The 17,328-nt window shown below is 41.4% G+C and overlaps 1 protein-coding gene across 1 annotated transcript in view; it reads right to left on the bottom strand.

The window, feature by feature from the left end:
- Positions 1-17,328, bottom strand: part of SPAG6 (sperm associated antigen 6) — a 236,242-nt gene that overhangs the window by 92,337 nt on the left and 126,577 nt on the right. Inside the window, exon 5 of the mRNA XM_069729552.1 lies at positions 304-509. Within this exon, the coding sequence (XP_069585653.1) occupies positions 304-509 (206 nt within the window). The remainder of the gene's footprint in view (positions 1-303; positions 510-17,328) is intronic.

Here is a 17,328-nt window from a genome sequence, read left to right as displayed (position 1 = left end):
AGTGTGACGGTTAGGTAAAGCGAGACGACTACATTGCAATACTCAAGGTTCAGGAAGGAGATTATCTCCATGTGTAGACAAGGGCAAAGTATAACTAAAAGCCTAAGATATCGTCACTGGATTTTATGCAGATGTAGCAGAGCTGAGTGTGTTATTTGGTATAACTCATCAAGATGTTACAAAAGTCAAAGGGTACATTTAACTTGTGCATCCTCTAATGTATCAGAGAAACCTATTATTCCACCCTGCACACAGCCAAAGAGAGATAAAGGCACAGTAAACAGTAAAAGGATAAGTGAGTACCTTGAGTTTAGCATCTGGATAGAGGATCATCTGGGCTAAGTGGGCGATTGCCCCTGCGTCCACCACCGTCTGCGCCAGCTCTGGAGAATGCTTTGATAGATCACTCAGGGCTGAAGCAGCAATCCTTTTTAAAGCGACTTCTGGCTCTTGGATACACAGCACTAGGAGGGGAACTGCTCCTGCATCCACCACAGCTTGTGACAGTTCTGGGGGTCCAACAAGAGGTAATTAAGTAAGCAAGGGTGACTGACCCTTGTGCAAGCCATTTTTCACTATGACAGACACACCAAAGGAAGAGAGGGCAGGGTAGGACTCTGCTGTCTACAGATCTGCATTTCAAATCAGCCCTCCCAGTTCCTGAAGACATGTGGACCAATCCCTGGCTGAAAGGGACCCCGGTCAATAGTTGGAGCGCCCCCTCCACCCCTTTTTTTTCAGACACACACTGGAGGTAGATTAGGCTGTTATTCTATTGGAAAAAGTAAGCAGATGTCAGCTGTTAGGGCCAGACTAGTCCATGCTGCCATTATATGCATGGCCGACCACAGGAAACAAAGCAGTCACATGGCAGAAACCTACAGGAAGGTTTAGTGGTCATCCTCCGAAGAAATTCTGCACAAGACAAAAGTACTTCTCATAAAGTCTGCACAAAGATCTATAGATAATCACGAACTAAGGACTATATATATTTTTTATTATATTCAAAGGCACACGTGTAGACTTTATATTGCTAAAATGTCATCATTTCGATACAATAATCTTAAACAATACAAGTAGAGAGGACCCTGCCCGCGAGGGCTCACAATCTACAAGGGATGGGTGAGGATACAGTAGGAGAGGATAGAGCTGGTCGTGCAGCGGTTTGGTCATAAATATTAAAAAATAATATGAATTGTTACATTATTATTATTATTTATATAGCACCATTGATTACATGTCATTCACAAAATAAAAAAGCCTAGTTTAATATCTGATACCAGTTTTTTTATGTAATGTTTTTATACCAAAAATTGATCTAATATCAGTATCTACCGTGTTTATCCATTTCTTTAAATCTTTCAGATCCACTTATATAATTTATCTGTCTAATGTCTAGATATCTTTTAATCCATCTACTAAGTCATGGATGTAATCTCTTTTTATCCATCTATCTCCCTAACTATCTATGTATTTCTTACCTATCCTCACATATCTCATATATACAGGTATCAACAAGATACGCAATGAAAAAGAAAACAAATGTGATCAGAATGATTTGTGGTCAGTATTCAAAGTTCAGCGATCGTAACATTTCATTGTTGCACTTGTTTTAATGTTTTTACAAAATCTCTTACACATGAGGATCCTAAATAGACATACAAGGGATTATACAGAGTATTATTTAAAACTAGATGGCAGCCCGATTCTAAAGAATCGGGAGTCTAGAATCCATATATACTTTATTTATTCAAATGTAAGAATAATACAATTAATAAATAATAGTAAGAAAGAACAAAAATAATAGGCAGTATATGGAGAAAACACCAAACAAAAGTTCAAAATTGGTGTGAAAATGTCACTGAACCACTTCACAACTAAATATATATAGTTTTGGTAAATGGTATTATCATTTTTTTGACGAAATTCGGCAGGAGCTTGAAGAGCAACGTCACTGGGCCCGCCTCCACGCAGTAGAAACTTGCTGTGAGGTAAAAATTCAAAAATCACACCAAAATGGCGGGCGGAGTGTGTCACAGTACGGCACGTTTCTGATTGGTCGCTCGCAGCAGGCGGCAACCAATCAGACACTGGACACTGTTGACGTCACTTATCTCCGGACATTAGCTCCGGACATTAGCTCCGGACATTAGCTCCGGACATTAGCTCCGGACATTAGCTCCGGACAGGAAGTTGGCACAAATTGCAGGAAGTAGTATTCTAGGCAATTATATATTAGATATTTAATCCACCCAAATGAGGTGATGAAAACACAGATTAATATTCTTCCATCTGTTCGAATTAGCAGAAACAAATAGGATCTGTTGCAAAATAACTAGTGTTATATTATTTTTCTGTTGTGATATTTTTATTTTTATTTATTTTTATACAAAGCGACACAAATAGTGACAGTACACTCATCCTTCACGATCACAAGTACAAAGCTCTTCATGGTTGAGGTCAGTTCTCACCCTTGGATGGAAATATTCCACAGCTCAGCACCACTTCTATCTAAACTGATCTTGACAATACTATTTACATGGCTTATAGCATTTTTTTCACAGGGAATATACTTTAGTTATTTCTGCCAGCAGTACAAGTTATAAATGAGTCAATGTGAGCATTTTCTGGTAAATTCAAGTCTGAGAGATATACACAAATACCACTATCCAAAATTTGGGATATTACTGTATTAATTGTGTGTATGTACAAGTTTGAGTGTATAATAAATAAATATATATATATTGTTGTAGATCAGCTCACTCGGCTGCACGTAGAGGTAGACACAGTAATGCTGTCTCTTTAAATCTCCCACTAGTTTATTAAAGATACTGCATAAACCAGTGCAAGTTAGCAAAATAAACAATGCCTTTCTGGCCTAACAGGAAAAAAAAACAAAAAAAAAAAAACAGAGCATATGGCACAGTCAGTGTTGCTGCAGGGATCTGGATGTCCGCTCAGGAACAAACATATAAAGGTCTATCTTTCCTTTTCACGAGCACACACAGCTCTGTGACTCTGATCTCTAGGAACACAAGACTCTGAATGAGCCTGAAGGCTGTGTATTACCTTCTGGAAATGTGAACAGCCTCCCACCCACTCTTCAGATGTTTACTAAACCAAGCCCTTAACATGGCCGATAAACCCCTCTCAGCACTTATTTATGCTGGAGCATTTTCTTAGATTCATATCACTGAAGCCAATAACCTCAGTGATACATATCTTCCCCCCAGTACTTTGCCAGTGACTTTGTCACAATGTATGAATGCATTTGTGTGTGTTAGCATTTATTTATATGTCTATGTGCATGTATGCATGTGTGTGAAAGTGTATGTATAATACACAGTACAGACCAAAAGTCTGGACACACCTTTTCATTTAAAGATTTTTCTGTATTTTCATGACTATGAAAATTGTAAATTCACACTGAAGGCATCAAAACTATGAATTAACACATGTGGAATTATATACTTAACAAAAAAGCGTGAAACAACTGAAATTATGTCTTATATTCTGGGTACTTCAAAGTAGTCACCTTTTGCTTTGATGACTGCTTTGCACACTCTTGGCATTCTCTTGATAACCTTCAAGAGGTAGTCACCGGAAATGGTTTTCACTTCACAGGCGTGCCCTGTCAGGATTTATAAGTGTGATTTCTTGCCTTATAAATGGGGTTGGGACCATCAGTTGTGTTGAGCAGAAGTCTGGTGGATACACAGCTGATAGTCCTACTGAATAGACTGTTAGAAATTGTATTATGGCAAGAAAAAAAGCAGCTAAGTAAAGAAAAACGAGTGGCCATCATTACTTTAAGAAATGAAGGTCAGTCAGTCCGAAAAACTGGGAAAACTTTGAAAGTTAAGTTTATCTGAGTCACCAGCCTCAGAAATCGCAGGTTAACAACAGCTCAGATTAGAGACCAGGTCAATGCCACACAGAGTTCTAGCAGCAGACACATCTCTACAACAACGGTTAAGAGGAGACTTTGTGCAGCAGGCCTTCATGGTAAAATAGCTGCTAGGAAACCACTGCAACAAGCAGAAGAGACTTTTTTGGGCTAAACAACACAAGGAATGGACATTAGACCAGTGGAAATCTGTGCTTTGGTCTGATGAGTCCAAATTTGAGATCTTTGGTTCCAACCACCGTGTCTCTGTGCGACGCAGAAAAGGTGAACGGATGGACTCTACATGCCTGGTTCCCACCGTGAAGCATGGAGGAGGAGGTGTGATGGTGTGGGGGTGCTTTGCTGGTGACACTGTTGGGGATTTATTCAAAATTGAAGGCATACTGGACCAGCATGGCTACCACAGCATCTTGCAGCAGCATGCTATTCCAGCCGGTTTGCGTTTAGTTGGACCATCATTTATTTTTCAACAGGACAATGTCCCCAAACACACCTCCAGGCTGTGTAAGGGCTATTTGACCAAGAAGGAGAGTGATGGGGTGCTACACCAGATGAACTGGCCTCCACAGTCACCAGACCGGAACCCAATCCAGATGGTTTGGGTTGAGCTGGACCGCAGAGTGAAGGCAAAAGGGCCAACAAGTGGTAAGCATCTCTGGGAACTCCTTCAAGATTGTTGGAAGACCATTCCCGGTGACTACCTCTTGAAGCTCATCAAGAGAATGCCAAGAGTGTGCAAAGCAGTCATCGCAACAAAAGGTGGCTACTTAGAAGAACCTAGAATATAAGGGTGGTTTCACACTTGCGTTTTTGTCTGCAGCGTTTTTTTTCAAAAAAACGCATGCGTTTTTTTTTCCTATCTTTAACATTGAAAACGCATGCGTTTTTTTGTGTACGCGTTTGGTCGCGTTTTTTGACGCATGCGTTTTTTTACTGCATGTGTTCATTTTCTGAAATGCTACTTGTAGTATTTTTAGAAGCGTTTTTTGGACCAAAAAAAAACGCATGCGTTTTCATGCGTTTTTTTTGGGTCAAAAAATACATTGGAGTCAATGGGGACGCATGCGTTTTTTGGTGCATGCGTTTTTTGCAGTAAAAAACGCATGCGTTTTTTTATTAAAAAACCAGAAAACACACTGATATGCCACCCCCCAGCATAAAGGTGATAAAGGGAACCTAACCCTACCCCTAACCCTACCCCTAACCCTACCCCTAACCCTACCCCTAACCCTAAGGGATCCTAACCCTACCCCTAACCCTAACCCTACCCCTAACCCTAAGGGATCCTAACCCTAACCCTAACCCTACCCCTAACCCTAAGGGATCCTAACCCTAACCCTAATCCCTTTATGGTTAGGGTTAGGGGTAGGGTTAGGGGTAGGGTTAGGATCCCTTAGGGGTAGGGTTAGGGGTAGGGTTAGGGTTAGGGGTAGGGTTAGGGTTAGGATCCCTTAGGGTTAGGGTTAGGGGTACGGTTAGGGTTAGGGGTAGGGTTAGGGGTAGGATCCCTTTAGGGTTAGGGTTATGATCCCTACCCCTAACCCTACCCCTACCCCTAACCCTAACTATTTCTGTTTATAGTGGGTTTTTTACTTTATTTTGATGATTGGCAGTTGTCACACATTTTTCTGCATGCGTTTAAAAAACGCAAACGCATGAAAAAACGCATGTAAACGCGGTAAAACGCCGCGTTTTTTTCACCACATGCAAAAACGCATGCGTCAAAAAAACGCAGCGTTTACACACGTTTACATGCGTTTTTTCACCATGCGTTTTTTTGCGTTTTTTACCGCAAAAACGCACCCGAAAAAACGCCAATGTGAAACCAGCCTAAATCATAATTTCAGTTGTTTCACACTTTTTTGTTAAGTATATAATTCCACATGTGTTAATTCATAGTTTTGATGCCTTCAATGTGAATTTACAGTTTTCATAGTCATGAAAATACAGAAAAATCTTTAAATGAGAAGGTGTGTCCAAACTTTTGCTCTGTACTGTGTATGTGTATATATATATATATATATATATATATATATATATATATATATCTACGTAGCATATAACACAGCCATATAGTATATAACAGCCCACGTAGCCAGGGCCGGCGTCAGCACCCGGCGTACCCGGGCAAGTGTCGGGGCCCTGGCGAGACAGGGAGGCCCATTCAGGGCCGGTGTTAGAGGCAGGCAGCTGCCAGTGCCTAGGGCCCCCGCTCCCCCAGGGGCCCTCAGCCAGCGGCACATCACACAGCTACTATGGGCCCCTGTGAGGCAGGGAGGCCACCTGTTGCAAGCGCTAATTCCCCCGCCGCCGCTTTGAACTTTACCGGCGTCTGCCGGGAAAGTTCAAAGCAAATGATGGAGGCGAGAGCGTCACCTGACGCTCCCTCTCCCATCATTCCCCACTCTGCCTCTGATACTGCCGCTGCGGGTGCGCGATGACGTCATCGCGCACTCGCTGTGTGTCAGGCAGTGCAGCGGCAGCCGTCGAGACTGGAGCAGGGAGGGAGCAGCGTGGCGCGGGAACGTTGAGAGGTGAGGAGTGTTTTTTTTTTCTGTAACTAACAGTGAGTACTGGACTATAGGGCCATTCTTGGGGGAGGGGGGCTGTGCTGTATACTACATGTCTGTGCTATATACTACATGGCTGTTCTATATACTACGTGGGCCGTGTTCTATACTACGTGGGCTGTTATATGCTACGTGGGCTGTGCTTTATACTACATGGCTGTTCTATACACTACGTGGGCCATGTTATATACTATGTGGCTGTGCTATATGCTACGTTGGCTGTGCTATATACTAATGGCTGTTATATAAACACTGCAACATGTGTGTTTTTATATATAGATTTGAGTATGTGTATATTAATCCCATAATCCTATTTAATTTTAGGCCTGCACATTATGATTATTTCATGCAGTTTGTATTATTGTCATGTATGTATATACAGTATGTCTGTTTTGCGGACACAGACAGAAGAGGCCACTCCCCCCAAGCATGAACAGTATGTGAGCCCTTTGCACCTTTTGCAGGCCAATATCTCATCATAATGCCCGTCTTTATGTGTTTCCTTGGAGGTGGAAGCGTCCTCCTTACCTTTTGAACCCCTGTGATTGCACTAATGTTATGTCCACCCCTGATCTCCATGGGTGTTTGTGTGTGTGTACAAATGCATGTATGTGTGTCTGTATACATAAGAAAGGGGATGATGGTATATGTATAAACACACATATTTACACACAATACACATGGGACAATTGGAAATAATGAAGATTAATTTCACCCTAGCACACTTTGTGTTTTTCCCCACAGAGGATTTACTTACAAATTGCTGTAGGGCCCCAGTGTAAATGTGACCTAATTACCCTGAAGGTGAGGTAATTTGAGTCAGAGAAATGAGTGAACCGCAAAGAGTCTCAATAATAGGTTGTATGTCAAATGGATTGTCCATTTTTAATGGTTGGTAATGCCCAAATGATCAAATTACTGGTTAAACATAACATCTGACAAATATCAGGAAAAGGAACAGTTATAAAACAGAGCACACTAAACAGGGATAATGCAGAATAGAAAAAAACATAATGGATGCGCTTCCCTTGTTGGATGTTTTCAGCAAGCTGCCGCTTAGAAGGGAAGTCTACAAAAAGTGGCATCTACAGATCACATAAGATTCCTGTAATCTGACAACATCAGTAGCCACATGATCAAACATAACAGATTGCCACAGAAATAATTATAAATTAATTTAATGTGTTCAGCCTATAATCTGGCCTTAGTCACACTAGTGTATATTTTTCTGATACAGATACCACCCCACTCATTTCTAGGGGGTTTGAAACATTTAGCAGCTTTTGTCCCGCTACTTATTTTGGGATCCATTTTATTTAAAAAAAATTTTTTTTTTAGTTTTGTTTTAATAAAAGTAATGGCACTCTTTTTACCTTAAGGCTGTGTTCACACGTTGCAGATTTTTCGAGTTTTTTTCGCTATAAAAACGTAAATAAAACGCATACATTATGTATCCCATCATTTAGAATGCATTCCGCAATTTTTTGTGCATATGATGTGTTTTTTTTCAGCGAAAAAATGCATCGTGGTAAAAAACGCAGCATGTTCATTAATTTTTCAGATTTCCCACTATATTATTGCATTGGGAACCTCCGGAAAAATCCGCAAAAAAAAAAGCACCAAAAACGCAAGAAAAACGCATGCGGAATTCTTGCAGAAAATGTCCTGTTTTGCTCAGGAAATTTCTGCAAGAAATCCTGAACATGTGCACATAGCCTTAATGGGATGTATACAGTAGGCTCCAAATGTCTTTCTGCTCATGCTCATCTTTTATTCTCTTCAGCATCATTATTATTATTATTATTATGCATTTTTATAGCGCCATTTATTCCATGGCGTTTTACATGTGAATACGGGGCAAATATAGACAAATATATTAAACATGAGCAAATAACAAGGCACACGGGTACATAAGGAGGGAGGACCCTGCCCGCGAGGGCTCACAGTCTGCAGGGGATGGGTGATGAAACACTAGGAGGGGGTTGTGCGGCGGTTCAGTAGGCTTGTCGGAAGAGGTGAGTCTTCAGGTTCTTTTTGAAGGTTTCTATGGTCGACATCCTGCTGTCTTTCAGATATGTGGCGCTATGGCAGTGACCTGGCAACTACCAGCGGAGGAGCATTAGCACATGGCACTGGCATAATAGGCATTTTCATTGTACCCTTTATCATTTAACCAGGTCAAGACCAGGCCATCTTCCCCTGTTCCTGAGGAGACACATTTTCAGGTTTTTTTTGTACATGCAAAGCTGTAAATGTTTTCTTGTTTCGGATATTTAAATAGTTTTTGCAGCTTTTTTGTGCTACATGGAGCTTAATTTTCATGTTTTATTCATACTCATTTTATTGCTTATATTTTTTCATATTTTTGTCATTTTTTTAGGGCCAGTAACAGTCATTTGGATTAGCAGTATTGGGGGGTATTTACTTTTTGCTGCTTATTATTTTTTATTGAGGTCCCCATAAGGTCTTGAGGGGCATTTCAATATTTACATGTTTTTTTTCATCGTATTTCCCCTGTAACTGGGGCTGGCATACAAGCCCAGTTACAGGGCAAATACACCTGATTGCTGGATCCAGAGGAAGAAGCGTCATCAGCGCTTTCTATACTGTATATACAGTGCTTATTCAGCGCCGTGTATACAGTTGTTAGGAAGGAGAACCCTCTCCACCTTCTCTATGGGACATCTGGCTGTGCTCCCTGCTCCTGCAATGTCGAAGAGCGGTTATACCATGGATGACAATTTAGAACGTCACTGCATAGCAGACTGCCGACTGCCCAGATATTAGTCTATGGATGCTCCGGAAGAAGTTAAACTATATGGAGCTTACAGCATTCTTTAATGTCAGAAACCCCTTTAATGGTCAAAACACAATGTTTAATATTTAGCAAAACTAATTAAAGGCAGTGTTACATTTTGGTACATTTAGTTGGATATAACCTTCAACAATGGGGGAGATTAATTGATACTCTCCAACATTTATACAGTATAAACTTAGAGGTGGCAGGCAGAAACTGTGGTCTGGTCAGTGTCTAAAACAAGCAATACATTTGGCACAATCTTTTTTTGGCACAATTTATGCCAAAAATCGCATTTTGCGCAGTAAATATCCCCAATGTATAAAAGCAAATGATAACTTGTAAAGATGGGTGAAAATCCCTTTAAGTTATCACCTATCTGAGGGATATGGGGTTCTCTACTGGGACCCCCACCGATTCCAATAGCATGGCTCTGAAATGCAGTACCCCGATATATACACCACCGCCACTTTTACTCTCTTTGACACTGCCAGAGACAGCTTAGTAGAGCGCTCTGATTTTTCGGACATTTTCGGAGCATATGTCCGATCACTGCTCTATTCAGACGTTCCATTTCAGAGATTCGTTCTTGTGATGGTTGGACCCTTAGTAAGTTATCATTCAGGCAATGGACAGGTGATAATTTCTAAAGAAGGGAATAACCCTTAATCCAGATAATGTTCTAATCCTATTGTGTGATAAAATGAAAAATGAAATGGTTGATTACAAAAAAAACCTTAAAAAAAAAAATCTGTAAATAAAAGAAAGGATATTTTTTAAATTGCTGCATGTGATGGGGGAATTTATTAATGTCTGTTTAAGGGCTCCACTAATCACATTATACAGTAGATGTGTTTGGATGTGTAATTAATACATCAACACAGGTTTTACTTATTTTACTTATTTTAACTACTGTATACAGACAGAGCGGATCTCCAGGTATATGTCCTGCCAGACACTATTTGCACTGCAGGCGCCCATAATAGACTGAATTATAGATAACCATAATATTGCAATAAACCGCAAAAGTGAAGCCCGGACCACAAGATGTGACTGATAGCTTTCAAAGCTGCGGTTTCTGCTCCTATCCTGTTTTGTATCTCAGCCGTACACTCTGTGCAAGATCTCTGCAGCACCTGTTGTGACATCCTGTCCCAGGGAGGATCAGCCCTTTAGGGTCCTCGGCTTTGAAGATCAAGTAGAAGAAAAAGACTCTGCATAAATAAATAGTCATACATTCAGACACATACAGAACCCCCCTAGTCTTCCTAATATAGATCATAAATATCATAACTAAAAACACACCTTATCAGAAACATGCCCAAATCTGGTTATAAACACCTGATTAATTATTTACATGACACTTTTTTCACAATCTGTATGCACAAGATATGTCCATCGTTCTCGATGGCCTAACCCATAGGGTACCGTCACACAGTGGCATTTTGATCGCTACGACGGCACGATTCGTGACGTTCCAGCGATATATCCGTGACGTTCCAGCGATCTCGCAGTGTCTGACACGCTCCTGCGATCAGGGACCCCGCTGAGAATCGTACGTCGTAGCAGATCGTTTGAAACTTTCTTTCGTCGTCTAGTGTCCCGCTGTGGCGGCATGATCGCATGGTGTGACAAAGGTGTGCACGATATTGTATACGATGTGCGCATAGTAACCAACGGCTTCTACATCGCACATACGTCATGAAATTATCGCTCCAGCGTCGTACATTGCAAAGTGTGACAGCAGTCTACGACGCTGGAGCGATATTGTTACGATGCTGGAGCGTCACGGATCGTGCCGTCGCAGCGATCAAAATGCCACTGTGTGACGGTATCCATAGATTTAACCAACATGGCTAACTCATCTCTCCTCTTGTTGAATAGAAGGATTGTACATACTGGATTTCAACATGCCTGATCTTTTTGTTCTCAGTGTAGATAGAGGTGTCTGTAAAGAAGCTTTCCCACCTCTCTATTTATTATGCTTTGTTTATATAGAACTATATTTCTCCGCGCTTTACAGACAATATCATGGCTGCTCCCAGTGGGGCTCACAATGTTTTAAACTTTTGACTTTTAGGCTCCATATCTAACCATCCACTACTGCTTCTAACATGAGACTACCATCATTTTATAGACAATTATCTTGGCTATCTCATACATAAATTGGACTTGCGACTATTTAGCATATGATTAGATATGCAGATTCTTGTGTTGTCAATGCATTGTTACGGTTTTGCTCCTGGTGGTGGAAAAATCTCTCTCTTCCTGTATACTATAAAATTACAATCTGTTCCCGCATTTCCTAATAGCTGTGTGTTATTAGTTTGATTCTCAAACAAAAGGTCATTGGTTCAAACTGAGGAGCAGCCATGAAGACAATTTCTCAAGAAAAGAGAAACAGCATCATCCAGCTCATCAATAAGAGCTTCTCGGAAAAGAAAATTGCCAAACTGCATCATGTGATCACCATGAGAGTTGACTTAGAAGAATACGAAATGAAGTCCGTCCAGTCAACAAATCAGCTCATAACAAGGTCTATCAGTTCTGGTGCGATAAACATGAGTGGATAGTAGAAAACTGGAAACGAGTGATTTGGGGCATTGAGGCGAAAGTCAATAGACTAGACTCTGATGGGTGCAAATGGGTATAGGATCTAAGAAATTGAAGGAACTGTTAAGTTTTGTTGAGGAAGCCGGATTATATGGGGTTGTTTCACAGCCAAAGACATTGGATACTTGACTAGGATTGATGGTGGTCTCAATGCTGAACTATATGTGAATATAATACAAGAGGAGTTGCTTCGTACACTCGAGTAGTATGGGTATGAAAAGGACAACATAGTGTTCCAGCACGTCAACTAACCAAAACATGTCGAGATTGGCAAAAAAAATGGTTAAATGACAATGAAATAGAGGTGCTGGATTGTCCATCACAGTCCCGAGATCTCTACCCAATCGAACATTTGTGGGTAGAGTTGAAGAAAAAGATGTACACATACCCAAGTGAGTCGACCAGTATGCACCAACTTTCGGGAACGTGTAGAAGAGACCAGGGATGACATTTTAGTAAAGACATGCTTGAATTTGGTCGAGAGCATGTCCAGAAGAATTCAGGCAGTGATTCAGAGAAAGGTAGATTTACAAAATACTAACAAAATAAAAATTAAATTTAGATTTTCAGGAGCAAAAACAGTAACAAGTCAGTGAAATGACAAGAATCTGCACAACTAATCACATATTAAATAGTTGCAAGTCAAATTTATGTATGAGATAGCCAAGATGAAGGTCTATAAAATGATGACCCAAAAAAGAGAACTCAAGTCTATTTATTGCTCAAACACCCCCGAGGAAGCAAAACGCGCGTTGGGGCTCTTTCCTTCTATGTCCGATATCAGGTTGGTCACTGGGATTATACTCATATGTACTTTGTTTCCTATTTGTACCTTGGGTTTATCAATACTTGGTCTTGTCATATGTATTTCCTGTGGTAGTTTTTATAAATGTTTGGCACTTTATATTTCCAACAATGGTATATTACTAATTAATTCTGTTTAGCGCACAAGCACTTTATACTGCCCCACAGGATCTGGGGTCTACACATCCACACATCCTGTGGGGCATACACATATACATACACACATCTTTTCACCAATTGCTTTGTACCATTGATTTTCCTTATGACAGCTGTTTTACCCTCCCCCTGGTTACCCTTTATTCTTTATATACTTAGACTGTGTACCCATGATTGGACGTGGCATTTTGGTGTTTGTGCTCTCGCCCATTACCACTTAATCAGGTTTTATATTTTATCTATTTGTTTTTATGAATTTATATAATACAAATTATCTCTAATTTTTTATACACTCTTATGACCATCTTTTTGGATAATTCTATAAAATGATGGTAGTCTAACATTCGAAGCAGTAGTGGTTGGTGAGATACTGAGACTGAAATTCAAAAGTTCAAAACATTGTCACCCTTTTGCTCATCAGTGAATACAGTGTGAGCCCCATATAGTTTCCTATATACAGTATGAGCCCAGGCTGAGCCTCACATAGCCTCCTACATTCAACATGAGCCCCCACATAGTCTCCTATATAAAGTGTGATCTCCCACATAGACTCTTATATGCAGCATGAGCAGAGCCCCCACATATACTACATATGCAGTGGGAGCCTCAGACAGCCTCCTATATACAGTGTGAGCTCCATATAGCCTCCTATATACATACAAATATCCCATACACATGAGATAAAAAAAACAAAACACATACTCACCTCACTCCCATTCCCCCGGCGCTCTGCTCCTGTCTCCTGTGCACAGCAGCAGCACGATGAAGTGACATTATTGCATCTGCTGTCTCACAAGCTGATGCTGGAAGATGGAGCCCTGTCATCCATCAATGTATTCACCACGGTCTGCGTCATCAAGATGCAAATAGCGGTGACAGCGGGCAGCGGTGGGTGGATGGTGGGCGGGGGAGAGCCGGATGTAGCCTACAGAACAGAGTTAACCCACGTCTGCCCTAGGGTGTTGTCCCTTAAAGTGTGCCTGCTGGATATTATAGATGAGCTTATTAGTGGGTCCAAAAACAGAGTCTGTTTTTCTGTGCTATAAAAATAATTATAATGGCATGGAAAGCCAAGGAAGTCCGCTGTATGAATCCACTGGCTGCAACCACTTTATAAAGTCCTCTATATGAATAGGAGATGTGCTTAGAAATTTGATAAGGTACGGGGATGGTGGTCAACAATAGCAGACACTGCCTAATAGGATTCCCAGCCAAGCCTTCTGCAGATTTAAGGTACCTTCACACATAACGATTTCGTTAATGATATCGTTGCTTTTTGTGACGTAGCAACGATATCGTTAACAAAATCGTTTTGTGTGACAGCGACCAACGATCAGGCCCCTGCTGGGAGATCGTTGGTCGCTGGGAATGATCAGGACCTTTTTTTTGGTCGCTGATCACCCGCTGTTCACTGGTAACCAGGGTAAATATCGGGTTACTAAGAGCAGGGCCGCGCTTAGTAACCCGATGTTTACCCTGGTTACCATTGTAAAAGTTGAAAAAAAACAAACACTACATACTTACATTCCGGTGTCTGTCCCCCGGCGTCAGCTTCCCGCACTGACTGTGTCAGCGCCGGCCGGCCGTAAAGCAGAGCACAGCGGTGACGTCACCGCTGTGCTCTGCTTTACGGCTGGCCGGCGCTGACACAGTGCAGGGAAGCTGATGCCGGGGGACAGACACCGGAATGTGAGTATGTACTGTTTTTTTTTTTACTTTTACAATGGTAACCAGGGTAAACATCGGGTTACTAAGCGCGGCCCTGCGCTTAGTAACCCGATGTTTACCCTGGTTACCCGGGGACTTAGGCATTGTTGGTCGCTGGAGAGCTGTCTGTGTGACAGCGCTCCAGCGACCACACAAGGTCCTAAACAGCGACGCTGCAGCGATCGGCATCGTTGTCTATATCGCTGCAGCGTCGCTAAATGTGACGGTACCTTTAGTTCCATCATATGCCTACATAAGGTGATACTTAATGACATTTCGGGGGAGGGTTGATGGGCATGGGGACCTGTTATTTGGGTGTTCTGTATGAGTTTATAAGTATTGAGTATATGGATGTAATTCTTCAGTTGTTGTTAATTCATTCTACGCAACTACATAATATTGATCTTAAGTCAGACAATGAACTGGTTGCAGTGGACACTGATGATACTTGATTCTAATAGTTGCTATTGTTAATATTTCCACTGCGTTTAACAAAAATGAAAATAAAAGCCTTTTAAAACAGAAGCAAGCTTGAAATTAGTATCACATACTGTTTCGGATATATCTAGATGACTACTGTACTTGCAGCAGTGCATTTATGAGTCATCATGTCTTGTAACAAAACTGAGAATACACATTATGCACCGAGAACTTAGGGTGACACAAAGTTAATTACGGTACATATAAAGTACAAGTGGGGCAAAAAAGTATTTAGTCAGTCAGCAATAGTGCATGTTCCACCACTTAAAAAGATGAGAGGCGTCTGTAATTTACATCATAGGTAGACCTCAACTATGGGAAACAAACTGAGAAAAAAAAATCCAGAAAATCACATTGTCTGTTTTTTTAACAATTTATTTGCATGTTATGGTGGAAAATAAGTATTTGGTCAGAAACAAACAATCAAGATTTCTGGCTCTCACAGACCTGTAACTTCTTCTTTAAGAGTCTCCTCTTTCCTCCACTCATTACCTGTAGTAATGGCACCTGTTTAAACTTGTTATCAGTATAAAAAGACACCTGTGCACACCCTCAAACAGTCTGACTCCAAACTCCACTATGGTGAAGACCAAAGAGCTGTCAAGGGACACCAGAAACAAAATTGTAGCCCTGCACCAGGCTGGGAAGACTGAATCTGCAATAGCCAACCAGCTTGGAGTGAAGAAATCAACAGTGGGAGCAATAATTAGAAAATGGAAGACATACAAGACCACTGATAATCTCCCTCGATCTGGGGCTCCACGCAAAATCCCACCCTGTGGGGTCAGAATGATCACAAGAACGGTGAGCAAAAATCCCAGAACCACGCGGGGGGACCTAGTGAATGAACTGCAGAGAGCTGGGACCAATGTAACAAGGCCTACCATAAGTAACACACTACGCCACCATGGACTCAGATCCTGCAGTGCCAGATGTGTCCCACTGCTTAAGCCAGTACATGTCCGGGCCCGTCTGAAGTTTGCTAGAGAGCATTTGGATGATCCAGAGGAGCTTTGGGAGAATGTCCTATGGTCTGATGAAACCAAACTGGAACTGTTTGGTAGAAACACAACTTGTCGTGTTTGGAGAAAAAAGAAAACTGAGTTGCATCCATCAAACACCATACCTACTGTAAAGCATGCTGGTGGAAACATTATGCTTTGGGGCTGTTTCTCTGCAAAGGGGCCAGGACGACTGATCCGGGTACATGAAAGAATGAATGGGGCCATGTATCGTGAGATTTTGAGTGCAAACCTCCTTCCATCAGCAAGGGCATTGAAGATGAAACGTGGCTGGGTCTTTCAACATGACAATGATCCAAAGCACACCGCCAGGGCAACGAAGGAGTGGCTTCGTAAGAAGCATTTCAAGGTCCTGGAGTGGCCTAGCCAGTCTCCAGATCTCAACCCTATAGAAAACCTTTGGAGGGAGTTGAAAGTCCGTGTTGCCAAGCGAAAAGCCAAAAACATCACTGCTCTAGAGGAGATCTGCATGGAGGAATGGGCCAACATACCAACAACAGTGTGTGGCAACCTTGTGAAGACTTACAGAAAACGTTTGACCTCTGTCATTGCCAACAAAGAATATATTACAAAGTATTGAGATGAAATTTTGTATCTGACCAAATACTTATTTTCCACCATAATATGCAAATAAATTGTTAAAAAAACAGACAATGTGATTTTCTGGATTTTTTTTTCTCAGTTTGTCTCCCATAGTTGAGGTCTACCTATGATGTAAATTACAGACGCCTCTCATCTTTTTAAGTGGTGGAACTTGCACTATTGCTGACTGACTAAATACTTTTTTGCCCCACTGTATCTGTAATAAAACAAAACCACTATTATTTTTGCAGCATGACTACTAAAGACACATTTCTAACTATAATATGCAAAAGAAACCTGTTGGAAAGAGTAAAAATTGCTTTAGGGTAGGCAGGGCCGGCGTCAGCACCCGGCGCACCCAGGCAAGTGCCGAGGACCTAGCCAGACGGGGGGGCCCATTTTGACAAGTGTGACCAACTTTTTATTGCCTATGCAGCATCAATCGTAAAAAGATATAATGTTAAAAATAATAAAAAAATAAAAAATCGTGCTATTCTCACCTTCCAGCATCCCCCGCAGCCTTCCCGCTCCTCGCGATGCTCCCGACAATGCCTTGCGAAATGACCCCAGATGACGTAGGATCACACGAGACCGCTACATCATCACAGGTCATTGTCGTAAAGCATCACTGGGAACAGGAGCTTTCCATGGAGTTTTCCATTAAAAAATTGTCATATTCAATGTATGCAG

The sequence above is a fragment of the Ranitomeya imitator genome, chromosome 6 (assembly GCF_032444005.1).
Source record: "Ranitomeya imitator isolate aRanImi1 chromosome 6, aRanImi1.pri, whole genome shotgun sequence".
Classification (NCBI taxonomy): Eukaryota; Metazoa; Chordata; class Amphibia; order Anura; family Dendrobatidae; genus Ranitomeya; species Ranitomeya imitator.
The sequence above is the reverse complement of the archived record's forward strand: the minus strand, read 5'-3'. Positions and strand labels throughout refer to the sequence as shown.